We start from the raw sequence: 13461 nt of genomic DNA, 5'->3' as shown, positions 1-13461 counted from the left end.
ACCCTAAGAATCAGATGTCTAACTCTCACGAATCTCTTGTGTAACTTGTTTGCTTATCATGATGGAAATCATCACGCCGTTGTTGCTGTGGAGTAGGTCTCACCAACCGAACCACGTAAATCTCTTGTGTTATGTGTGAGTATTCTTTAGTTCCTATCACTTTTCTTGGATTACTTGGTTTCGACCATATTAAACCCCACTTGTCATAACATGTTTCATGTTGAATTTACGTTAGTAAATCCATGTTGTACCCACAGGGGTCAAAGACACAAAACTATGAAAAATATTGGATTGAATTCCTTCTTATGAATGAAATTCTGGTTTTACTAAAAAAAAAACAACTCTAGTCTCTTGAGTTTTGCCACATGTCTATTATCAGTAGCGTGTGGTGGGGGGTGCGGGGTGTGCTCCTGCACTGGGGCTCCCACCACATGGGGCCCACAAGTAAGTTTTGTTTAAACTCCTACAAGTATTTAATTAGGTTAGAGTAGTAAAGAAACTAGGTTGGACCCACGTGATAAGTTAATAGGCGGTGGTGACTCACCTTAGTTTCCCAAATTATCTCCCCTTTCCCTTTTTCAACTTATTCTCTCTCCTGTTTATTTATATACGTTGTACCTTCTCTCTACCCATTCAACAACAAATAAAAATTCTCTAGCCACTGCCAGTAGCTCCCACGAAAATCCCACTTATCTTATTTCCATCTCTAGTCTCTACCATCATTGCATAGCCACACTCGAGGTATTCTTCTCAAACTAGTCAAGGCCGGCCCTGGCCCAAAGCGAGCAAAGCCTCGCTTTGGGCCACCCAACTTTAGGGGCCACATTTGGTTTCTTATACTTAGGTGCTTATAAAGAAAATGAATTAATCCAGGTCACAAACACATGGAAAGGATCACGTCCAATTCCAAGCCCCTTTCAATCCAAACTTTCTTACGGGCCCACCATTTCATTTGTGGTTCACGTGCAAGCCACTTTCACATTAGAAATGTTTAATTCAAATGTGGCCCCTAGTGTTATAACCATCTTTAGAATTTGGTCTTAATTGTGGTCAACTATAAAATTTGGTCCTCATGTTTATGTTTCGAGTTAAATTTACCCGTTACATTTTTCCAAATTATTTTCCTCATCATTTCTCTCTAGTCTAGTCATCTTCGCATCTAAAAGTTGATTGTCAGCGTGAAGTGCATCTTGGTCATCTACCAATGAGTCACACACAACACACAATCTCTCACCACCACCTCTCTTCATACCTCTATCTTTCATCGCACTCTCACGCTTACTTCCTCACTTCTCCACCTTTATCTTCATGTATCTATGCTTCCCTTTCCTTCCCTCCATCCCACTTATTCTAGGGAACTCGGGAAGATACTCGGAAAAATCTCAAGGATAAGCCCTTTACAAAGGTTTCCAAGTTTGATTTAATATACTTTTGAGGTATCAACTCATTGTGCAAATTCATGCAACTATTTTTTAACTTGACAATTTAACGTGTGGTTAAATCTTGCATAATATGTATGAGATTTCACAAACTATATTATGTTCAAAACCCTTGCAACTTTACATATTGATATATTCTTTTTCGTAAAACTGATAAATACTTTTCGAAGAAAAGTGCAAGGAGTATCGAAAAATAATACTTCTAGACTAAAAAATTCGGGGCCACATTTACTAAGTCCGCTTCGGGCCTCAGCAAACTCAGGGCCGGCCCTGAAACTAGTTTATGTAAGTTTATTTAATAATCGTTATTATTTACTAGTCTTTTTTATTTTTTTCGAGATCTACAACTTGCTAGGTATTAGTTACTAACTTACTATGTTTGTTCTTCACTTCTAACAAAGAAAACGAATCATACTAGTGTGGATTCTTAGACAAGATTGACTACGAAGGTTTAATTGACGATTTTGCCTTAAAAAATGCGAGAAGAAAATTTTTCAAAGAAAGATATTAATTGTAATCATTTAATTCAGAACAAAACATTAAGATTCAGTTCCCTGATGAAATATTATTTTTATGGTTAGATCATTTAAATTTTATGTTTATTATTTTGCGTAAAAAAATTTTAACATATAAAAGGCTCCGTTAATATTTTGACACCGGACCCTCAATTTCTCTGCCACGCCACTGTCTATTATATAACATGGTAGTGTTTGTACATCTCTTCCTTCCATGTCCACTTCTCACTTCTCTTTAGTTCATTATTTTTCACCCACCTTCATCTCTCCACATTTTTAATCTTATGTGCTTATTAGTTTAATTATTATCTATCACAATATTAAATATTGGTTATTATTTTGAAACAGATGCAGCATACATAGGTTTTAGAATATACGTAGCTTTACTTTTTATAAGCAACTTAGTTAATAAAATTGTAAGTTCCATAAATTTTATTTTATCCTAGATAATTTAAATGATCATCTTTGTCGGGAGACATCTCCTTCTAATCTAACATGAAATTCAAACTCAGTTTTAAGAAGTCACTTTAGGGAGATAAAAAAGACTGTGATGCCTAAAACAAGTGGTCTCGAAAACCAAAAATAGAATCATCCAAATATCCCCTGGTCTTATTTTAGCATCGCAAAGAAATGCACCCATGTTTGTCAGCTAACCATTAATATGAATCCAACCATGATTAAATTGGTAAAAAAACGTATTTCGTTTGTATTTTTGAATGAAGAGAAAAATATTTATTTTCTACCTAGGTTTTGTAAGATGCCCTCGAGGTCGATGTAAGTTCGTGAGGACCTAAGGTGAATCTTGAATTTACGGATAATACAAGGGCCTCAATTTTGGACTGCGCTTCCACGGACGTACGTAAAGCTAAAGCAACAGTAGTATTTATATCATTTGTGGGTGCGGCTAACTCCCCGTGAGGTAACTGTATGATTTTCCGAGGTAAAAGTGCCCCTGACCAGTTAGAAACAAAAATAAATAGGAATATAGTTCCAATAAAGGGAACCCAATGACCATATACTTCTCCAATCTGAGTTTTGCTCAAGTCTCGAATGAATTCAAGGACATATTCGAAGAAATTCTGACTGTCGGTCAGAATGGTTTGTGGATTCCGAACAGCTATAGTCGCTGAACCTAATAAGATGGCAATTACGACCCATGAAGTAATAAGTACTTTGGCTAAAAGTCACGGCCAACCCTGTCACAGACGAGAAGGTTTATATAGATCACTTCAAGATTGTGTTTATATAGAAGGTTTAACCTAGGATAGTGTTGTGGGTTCAAAACCCACGCTGGAGAAATAGACCAGCCTATTAACTAGATTAGCCTAATGGGTCGGCCACTAACAAACTTAATCTTTTCTTTTTCCTTAAAATAATAAACTTTTTTTTTGAAGAAAAAATAATAAACTCATTCCATGGTTGGTGGAATCTATGTTATTGAACTTGGATTATTATAAAACTGTAAATAATGTATAATAAGTTTGTCGGGATTTAGGTTTCTTTCATGTTGTTGGACTTTAGGCCTCTTCCATTATAAGTTTAACTTAGGTGGTTATCGTGCTTATCACATCTTCTTGATGCATCAATGTCTTGTAACGACTAACGTAGATCGTAGTCGATTTCTCAAAAAACAAACATTCTAGAAGTCCGGTGCGAAATTTTGTTAGACGTGAGAATTAAAAATGAAAAAAATGTACATGTGATATTATTGAGAAATATCTAAATAATTTATATAAAAAATATTATTATAAAATATCATAAATACTATATGTTTGTGCAAAAGACGGGAAAGGAGTTGTGTCGGCAAATTTTTTGAATCTTTTCACAGTTTATGATTCTAAGATGTCTCAAGAAGAAATTCGATGTTTGAGATTTAACTTTAAGATTTCTTAATTGTCCACGCAATATTAAAAGCAAAACTATCCATTTAAGAAATGACACGTAAGTCATTTTTATGTTTTGAGAGTGTTGTATTGCAATTGCATTTTAAATTGGGTTTCTCAATTGTGCAATCTAAAAATGAAAATCTCAATTAAGACTTGACACTTAAGACAATTTTAGAGTTTTTTAGAATTTTGCAATGAAGATACTCTAACTTTTTCAATTTTCATTTGGTCCCTCAACAATTAACTTTTTTACAGCACCCATAAACAGGGACGGAAGCAGAAACCAGAATCAAGAGGGGCCAAATTTACATAAACATTTAAAACTTTCTTTCTAATTTTTTAACAGGAACTACTTAAGATATTGTTACAAACTATTGCGTTAATTCACTTAAAATTTTAACAATTTCAAGATATTAATTAAGTTATTAGTATTCAATGGATTTTTCACGACCAATTGTTTTTACACTACAAACAAATTTCCGAACATATAATTGGGAACTAAATCTTATACCTACGATTCTCGAACTTTTATATTGGATTTAATGTTGGTTGATGTTTGAACATGAAATGAGTTTATGAAAATAAACTAAATACTTTGTTAATTGAAAATTTTATTAGATCAAACACAATTACAATATCTACGTGAAACTTGTATCCATTCACGATTAAAATGTTTCATATCTATAAGAAATGCACAAAGAGTTTTAATATTTGAAATATTGTAAGTTGAAATTAGGAATGGGATAATGATGACTGTTCCCTCTTAATTAATGACAGTATTCAAAACTACATTACCAATTAGGGGTGTCAACGGACTACCCAGAACCGGAACCTATAAATTGTTACGGTTTCGGTTCTTCACGGTTCCGGTACCTCAACAGAAGGATCCAGAACCGGAACCTTTAAATTTTTCGGGTACCCATCAGGTATCGGGTACCCAATGGGTATTTACGACACTAATCCAAACATTTCTTATAGTAAAAGAATTTGCATCAATCCGACGAAAAAAACATCCATTTTGAACATTAACAATATAAAATACTAGTAACCACATAAATCCTCAAAAATAAACATTATCTGGATGGGTAACATATTACCAAATCAAACAACCAAACGACTGGATTAGTAAAGATCGTGCAAAATTGACAAAACGAAATTCTAATGTCTTGTGAAAGCTAATCTTCCATGTTCCAACTACCATGTTATGCTTTGACGAAAAAAATTCAGACTTCTTGTATTTTCTTGTAGTGTTCTATTGACAAAATAACCACCGATTCCTGCAAAAATATCATTTACAAGTATATTACTACACCAAATAATTAGAAAGTCAAGCAATCTTTACAATATTTATACAAAAGAAAGGAGATTACCTTTCTAATATAAACAGGTTTCCCTTTAATTCTTTCAAAAAAACTCCAGAAAACATAGTATATCCCAAAGATGTTATCTACTTTCACCAATTCCTGCAAAATACAACAAAAATATGAGACACTAGTCATGTTCATAATTGAAAGAGAGATCAACATACATAAGTAATACTATATTTTAGTAAAGTAAAAAATTGAGAATTATCTACCAATTTGCATAAGAATGTCAATCTAACAAAATAGTAGAATCATTTGCTGCATCAACTTGAGCGGTATTAATCTGATTATCTCCGCTGCACAATTCACCAATATTGGACTCATCAACAGCTTCTATCAAAGACTCAAAATCAACCGTTTCTTTAGCATGTAGCCCCTCGTCTAATAAAAAAGAAGAAGTTTAGTAAGTTAACATACATAAAACAAAAAGGAAAAAAAAACATAAGACTTAAATTTATGTTGAAGTTAATGAACACCTTCTAAGTCTTTCCGAATCCAATCTTGTGCACATATTAATGCTTCAATAGTTTGTGGAGTCATCGTAGAACGATATCTATCGATAACTCTACCACCGGTGCTAAAAGCTGACTCAGAAGCAACAGTAGATGCAGGAATTGCTAAAATATCGCGTGCTATCATTCCCATGATAGGGTATTTAGGTGCATTAAATTTCCACCATCCTAAGATATCAAAGGTCTCATCATGCAAATTTTTACCTTTTTGGATGGGATGAGGAGCATCCGCCAAATATGCCTTTAAATCTGTAAGAACACGTTGATTTTGTGAACTTTCTTCAAGATAAGATGCAAAACCTTTTAACTTTGAAGCAAAAGAACTCTGGGAACTAACAATTCCATTATTATCTTAAATTGTTGTTGAACTTCCATTACCGTCACTACTAATATTAGGCACCTGGTCTGAAGGAGTATATCGTGTTGCATACTCATTGTAAAGACTTGTTAGCACATCTTTAACTTCAAGTACTTTACCCTCCGAGGCATCACCATAAATTTGTGGAAAGTAGTAAGTGATTGATCTCATTTTAAACCGTGGGTCTAGTATTGAAGCTATAGCAAAAGTCTTACTTGTTATTTTCCAATACTTCTCAAACTTTTCTTGCATTCTGAAGGCCATCAATGAGAGAAAAGAATCGACGGATCCACACCACTCAAGAATTTGTATGTATATACTACATGCTATGTCAAAGTATCGATTAACAGTAACATACCTGGTGCCTGAAAGAAGTACAGTTGCATCATAAAATACCTTCAAACACGCAGACAAAGTGGATGCATTGTTCCAATCCACCTCAGAAGGATTACATTTAAACCCATATTCAATTTCAGCATACCTAGAAAAGGCACTCCTGAACTCAATAGCAGTTTCAAGCATCATATATGTGGAGTTCCACCTTGTAGGAACATCTTGAACTAACTTCTTTGTAGGTCCTCCCACTTGAATGCATATCCCTTCAACCTCACTTGTCTTTGTGGTGAAGACCTAATGAATTTGATTGAATCTCGAACCTTTTGTGTCACTTGTTCTATTTCTTTAAGCCCATCTTGGACAATCAAATTAAGAATATGAGCGCAACAACGCACTTGAAATAACTTACCATCTAAAATTAGAACCTTATTGCTTATAAGTTTTTGAACGAGTTCACGTGCCACTGCATCATTTGTGGTACAATTGTCTAATGTCATGGAAGCTAATTTTCTGTCTATATTCCAGTCATACATCTTTTCCAACAACACTTTAACAATATTTTCTGCCGTATGTCGTTCACCCTGTAATGTGCAAAAACTCAAGATCCTTTTCTGAACTTTCCATTTGTCATCAATATAGTGAGCTGTCAAAAACATATAACCAATATTTTGTCCTGAAGTCCACATATCAGAAGTAAGACTTATACGACTTTGAACTTTTCCGATGTTCTCATACAAACTCTTCTTTGCCTTCTCATATATCTTGATGCAATCTGACTTGATGGTATTTCGTGTAACAAGTTTAAACGATGGTTGCAGCGAATTTAACACCCTCTTAAATCCAACATAATGCACTACTGAGAACGGAAACTCATGCAAAATAATCATTTCTGCAATATACTCACGCGTCACTTCTTGACTAAATTTGAAGTTATAACATTTTATGGACCCATCTTCTTTGTCATTAGCTTGTATTAACATTTGACCTATTTTCTTTTGCTTTCGCTGAAAAATTCCACAAGACTTCAAATGCTTGCGCAAATTACTTGTCCCTTGCTTGCTATCTGCCCCCAAAACTCTAGAGCAATGAATACACTTCGCTTTTTTTACCTTGCCACCTTCTTCAATTTCCTTAAATTCAGGCCATACTTCTGATTTCCTTTTTCTTTTGATCGGAGCGTTTGCAGGTACTTCACTAGTAGGCACTGTGGGGTTGATTTCTACTTCTTTTCCTTCCGTCATTGTAAACTAGATAAGAAAGAAAGATGGTAACTAACATGTTATCCAAAATGATATTTACTTCAATAAAAAAGAATCAATAATGATAATTAAGATCTACCATAAGTACACATCATTGAAAATGGTATATTTCATTTAATCAAGAACAAATACTGCCATAAACTGGTGATCTATATAATAAATAAACACTGTCATTTTTTTTTGGAAAAAAACTAGCTCAACATTTCAGTATGTCGTATCTTTTACTAAGAAAATGGTAGTCCAATTAAATTAACTTAGGATTCATTATCCCCAAGCATGCTAGAATGACATTAACTTCATATTCTTACTTCCTGTTCACTATTACTTTTGCTATTAGCAAACATTATTATCAAAACATTATGAAGAGAAAACAACTAAGCTTGTATAATAGTTTGATGTCAATAATTAATGTTCCTCTACAATCTCTATGAAGTGTCTCTCTCTCTAAAAATACTATTCGATTTATAGATGAAGACCAACGTATATAGTACTATTAATCTAAAACCCCTATCTAAGAAACTAAATGTTCAATATATAAGAAGATGAAGTATATCTTTCATCAAATCAACACACAGGTTAATTGTGGAATATCTATTTTGATTGATTCAAAGAACCAATAACATATAACAAATAAATAAATAAAATCCTCTTGAAATACAAAATGATTAAAATACATACCTCTCACAAGATGTTTTGTAAGATAGTGAGTACAAGAGATTAAAGAAATCAAAAATCAGGAATTGAACCCTTTAGTTATATTAAAGTACCCAGTCACCTTTAGGAATTTAGGGTTTATAATAGCTTTTAAGTTTGATCACCACGGTAAAGAGGGGTAGAGACTTTGAGAATTTTCTAACCTTTAGTAACTAACCTTTAGTAACTTTTGACTTGGTGGACAGTAAAGTAAACCCTAACTTTTGACGATTAGGAGTAGTATAATTAGGGTTGACGTTTTACATTTCTCGGGTACCCATTACCCGCCGGGTACCCGACGGATATACCCGATTAGGACCCGCCTCCTAATCGGGTCCTATCGGGTATACCCATTAAGGATCCGATTTTCTTAATGGATCCTAAACCTATATCCAGAACCTACCCGTTAAAACTCGGGTCGGTTCGGTTCTCGGGTAAACGGGTACCCATTGCCACCCCTATTACCAATATTGCATCCAAAGACAGTTGGTCTCAACATAGATACGTCCCTGCCCATAAATCCCTTAATGCAATTAGGATTATGATTTAAATTTGAAGGTTAAGATTAGATGAAGGCAAGACCGCCCGCTTTCAAAACCCTAGACCTCCTTCAAAAGAGAGAAAACAACCCAAAGAGAAACGATAGAAAGGAAATGTTATATTGATATGCATTAAACTAGAACAGTACATGGGGTTTTCATTGAAATTATTAGATTTGTAATGAAAACATTAAAATAACAAGAAAAAAAATTGAGTACTTATTTGATGTAGAGGAATTGGCCGAGAAATACATGGATGAGATCGAAGCGGCCAAATACAAGGGTGACAGACTAAAACAGCCAAAATCGAAGCTACGGGTGTCGGAATTGGACGAAATTTTGAGGGATGGTCCGAAATAGCGTTCCGGTCATTCGTTGTCGCTTCGCCACAACGGACCCACTTTGAGGGGAAAATTCCATCGTTTAGGGCCTCAAAACGGACTTTTACTAGTTTTTTTTCTATTTTTGGTAATTATTTTCAGTTTAGGATTACTACTATTCTAGTATTTTATTTTTAGGAGTTTCTATTGGAGTTTGACCAAGATTAGGAAACCCTAAGTCTATATAATGAGGGCTTAGAAGTTGTTTCAGTCATTCATTCAATCAATAAAATTCAGTATTTTAGTATTCTTGTTATCAATTTCGGTTCAATAGTCTTTAGACGGAGTTCTAAGGCTTTTATCAGTTTTTCCGCTGCGTCATTATTGTAAAGAATTTAACAGCGTCAAATAAGCTATCCATTTTATGAAAAGGGTTTCTATTTCTTTTTGTTGAAACATGAAAAGGGATCCAACATTGATGAGAAGGTTGTCGTAGACTTTAGATCTTTAGCAAATTGATGAAGGAAAATTAATTTTGCACCCACAGTAAAGAAATTAAGAAAATTAAACTTCAATTTGATACTTCACTTAATTTGATTTGATTTTAAAATAAACTGCAAAGATTGATCTATATATAGACCAAAATTCTACCCATTAACTATGATGACCAGTCCAACACTAACATGATTCCACAGACTTATTCATTAACTCCACTAATTTATCTATTAATCTCATTTTTTTGGAAGACGACTACGATCTACGTATGTCGAGATATTTGGCATTTGATACATCATAGATGTGATAAGCTCTATAACTGCCCACTCAAACATTAACAACACCGGGCCTATAAGCCCAAACAAAGACAATGGCCTGAAGCCCAACAACTTTATTAATACGTACATAATCTCAATTCAAATAACCAAAGATTCCACCTTCTCTGGGATTCGAACCTGTGAACTCGAGGGATTTCTAGAGTTTATGTCAACCCCTTGGAACCACTTGGGCTACCAACTGTTGACATCTATTAATCTCATTAACTTACCAATAATTTACCCTTTTTTAACTACTAACATTAATGTACTAGTTAAAATTGAGTTTACATGAAATTTAACACCTTCATGTAATTGATTGTTGATACGCTTAGAAGTATATAGAATTTTCGTGAAAATATTAAAGATCAATGTATTAAAATAACAAGAAAGTAAAGAAAACAAAGAAAAAGAAATCGTGATGGATATATATACCTTCAAAGGAGACTTCATTGATTGTCTTGAGACCAAGAAAACAAATCCAATTGACATTGTCGATAAGTCATCCATTTTCGGACAAGAGTTTCGTCATGGATATATATACCTTAGAAGGAGTCATTCATGAGAAGTTTTGTTGTAGTAGTTAGATCCGCAACAAAATAGAATTATTCCTTGGGAATACTTTGTTTCATTCGTCAACTCGGACAAGCACAAATATTGATAGGCTAGACCTTCATATGTTTATATGACTGTATATTTCAAAGTAGCACAGTATATAGAATTCTCCTGAAACTAAAACAGTAAAGAATCACTACAAAATACGGGATACCTGAAGCCGTTACAACAAGCTAAAAGTCGTTACAAAAAGAGTATCTGTAACGGCCGAAGTCGTTACAAACGCATTACAAAACACCCGTACCTAATACAACTTGTAATGAGCAGGGCCGTTACAACAAGTGTTTTTGTAACGGCTCTCCCACTTTTGCCGTTATATAAAAGTTCGCGGGAACACATTTGTAACGGCTTCCCAAAGAAGGGTCGTTACAAATGTCTATTTTCAGGAAATTTTTTATAAATTAAAAAAAAAAACGTAAACCCAACAATTGTAACGGCCTTATAAATTTATGACCGTTACAAATGTTGATTTTCTGAAAAAACCTTTTTATCCCAAAATAGTGAAAACCAGAAGCAATAATTTGCTGTTTTTTATCATATTTCCCTGTTTCAAACCATATTTCCCTGTTTCAAAATCCTGTACGTTCTATCCAAACATAATATACTTAAACCAAACAAGATCAAGATAGACAAGAGATGATGAAAACTATACTGAATTAGCTAACAAACTACTTGATAATCTCAATATGTGTCATAAGAGATCCATAGTTGTTAATCAAGTGCAACATCATAAAAAGTAAGAAAACTAAACTAATTGTCAAGATTCCTCAATGCATGCATTTCAACTACTTACAAAATAGAGATAACAAGTAGATCATGAGGAATTTGATACGCATAAGTTCAAGCAAGATCTCTAATTGGTGTGGATCCATCATTGCACCAACGTTTACAAAACCCTGTCAAAACGATGAATGAGCATATTAGCACATTTAACATGACATGTTAGGACTCCTTTACCTACTTCATTATCACATAGAGAGACTTGATTTTCTTCACGAACAAATTAAAGAAGAAAAATGTAAAATCTTGTAGAACTTTCATTTAACCTAAAATCTAATCAAATATGAAACCCTGAATTTATATAACCAGTTATTACTTACATTAAAACCCAACCATGACATGGGACTTCAATTTAACCTAAAATTTAATATGAAACCCTAATTGCTTGCACATTACTTACATTAAAACCCAACCATGACATGGGACTTCCATTTAACCTAAAATTTAATATGAAACCCTAATTGCTTGCACAAGATGAAATTGAATTTGAGAACAAATCCTTACCAGAAATCGGTTCCTACTTCCAATGGAGACACAAATCCTTGTTGTAGTTGAATTTGAGAACAAATCCTAGTTGCAGTTGAATTTGAGAACAAATCCTAGTTGTAGTTGAACAAGGTTCCTCGATTTGAACTCTCTCTCTCTCTCTCTCTCTCTCTCTCTCTCTCTCTGTCTCTCTGAAATTCTTTGATAATCTGCAATGCTATTTTAAGTATTTCCCTCCACCTTTGATCAATAGGACTAATAGTGACCTGACTAAGGTTCATCAACTTATTAATAATAATCATTGGGATACTAATATTTTATTTCATTGCTTTAACAGTGATATCTGCAATGCTATTTTAAGTATTAATTTACAGGAACAGCAGGATGACATAGCCAGATGGGCACTCACAAAATCGGGTAAGTTCACAATCAAATCAATGTACAATTATTTACGAACTGAGAATTATAATTACGAAACAAAAGAATGGGCTTTTATATGGCAGTTACCAATGTTACCCAGAATCAAACTATTCCTTTGGAAATGTTGTACAAACAGTCTACCTGTTCGAGATAAGATTGGAAAATATATCGGGCATATCTACCAATGTGCATTCTGCCAGAATGTAGAAACCATTAATCATGTCCTTTTACATTGTGAATTAGCTAAAGTGATTTGGATGCTTTTCAATATTATAGCGGAAAACATCACTAATCTAATAGATTGGATCATTTCCTGGAAAGATATAGACGATCATACTTGTTGTCGGTTTGCAATTATTTTGTGGCATATATGGAAAGCTAGGTGTGAAAAATGTTTTGAATCTAAAGATCCGGTCCCGATGAGGATTATCGATGACATTACTAGCAGTATTATACGGCAGCTCTCTCAGGGGACTCAACAGCAAATGAATAAGGTGAGGGAATGGGTTCCACCCACCTCTCCGTTTGTGAAAATTAATGTGGATGCGTCCTTTATAGCAGTACAGGAGGAAGCAGGTATAGGGTGTATCATGCATGATGATCAGGCACAGTTCATTGCAGCTGCTGCTTTCACTTGTCGAGGGCAGAATGCGGAAGAGTGCGAAAGTACAGCTATTCTTAAAGCAACACAATGGGCCATTAAAAAGAAGATCGAATACCTGCACATTGAGAGTGACAACCTTAATATTATTCAAGCTCTTAGCAACGAAAAAGAAGACATTTCTTGGCAATCGCATATCATTATAGAGAAAGTCCAACAGCTCGAAGCCAGTTTCAGTCAGGTCATATATACTCATATCTCCAGAGACGGTAATCAAAAAGCAGATCTGTTAGCAAAATGGGGGAGAAGAAATAGAGGAACTTGGGTGTGGCTGTCCTTATTAGACCTTCCGCAGGATTTGTTTCAGTCCTTTTAGTTTGTTTGTATTGTTACTCAACAAAAAAAAAAAAAAAAAGAGAACCGAAGGAGAAAGAGATTAGTGGTCGACCCAATTCTAGGGCTCACTATTGTAACGGCTACAAATAAAAAAGCCGTTACATAGACCAACTCGTAACGGGGACCAAGCCGT

General features: G+C 34.3%; 1 protein-coding gene and 1 long non-coding RNA gene across 2 annotated transcripts; one reads left to right on the top strand and one right to left on the bottom strand.

Annotated features, from left to right (window-relative positions):
• Window positions 1-8823: 8823 nt before the first annotated feature.
• Window positions 8824-12120, bottom strand: LOC147539324 (uncharacterized). Its single transcript, XR_015225792.1, has 3 exons — window positions 11930-12120; window positions 11439-11541; window positions 8824-10762 (listed from the first exon to the last, which is right to left on the bottom strand). It is a non-coding gene; the product is annotated as an uncharacterized LOC147539324 (long non-coding RNA).
• Window positions 12121-12750: 630 nt separating this feature from the next.
• Window positions 12751-13308, top strand: LOC147539323 (uncharacterized). Its single transcript, XM_086643102.1, has one exon. The coding sequence runs from the start codon at window positions 12751-12753 to the stop codon at window positions 13306-13308; it is 558 nt and encodes a 185-aa protein (XP_086499228.1).
• Window positions 13309-13461: the final 153 nt, after the last annotated feature.

Source organism: Eschscholzia californica, unplaced genomic scaffold, assembly GCF_041429995.1.
Source record: "Eschscholzia californica isolate CP2 unplaced genomic scaffold, dmEscCali1.0.p SCAF_5, whole genome shotgun sequence".
NCBI classification, from domain to species: domain Eukaryota; kingdom Viridiplantae; phylum Streptophyta; class Magnoliopsida; order Ranunculales; family Papaveraceae; genus Eschscholzia; species Eschscholzia californica.
This window is presented reverse-complemented; position numbering and strand designations above follow the sequence as displayed.

What these genes read in the sequence shown, in the direction of transcription:
- LOC147539323 (XM_086643102.1), top strand. Translation starts at nt 12,751, where the DNA reads ATGAGGATTATCGATGACATTACTAGCAGTATTATACGGCAGCTCTCT.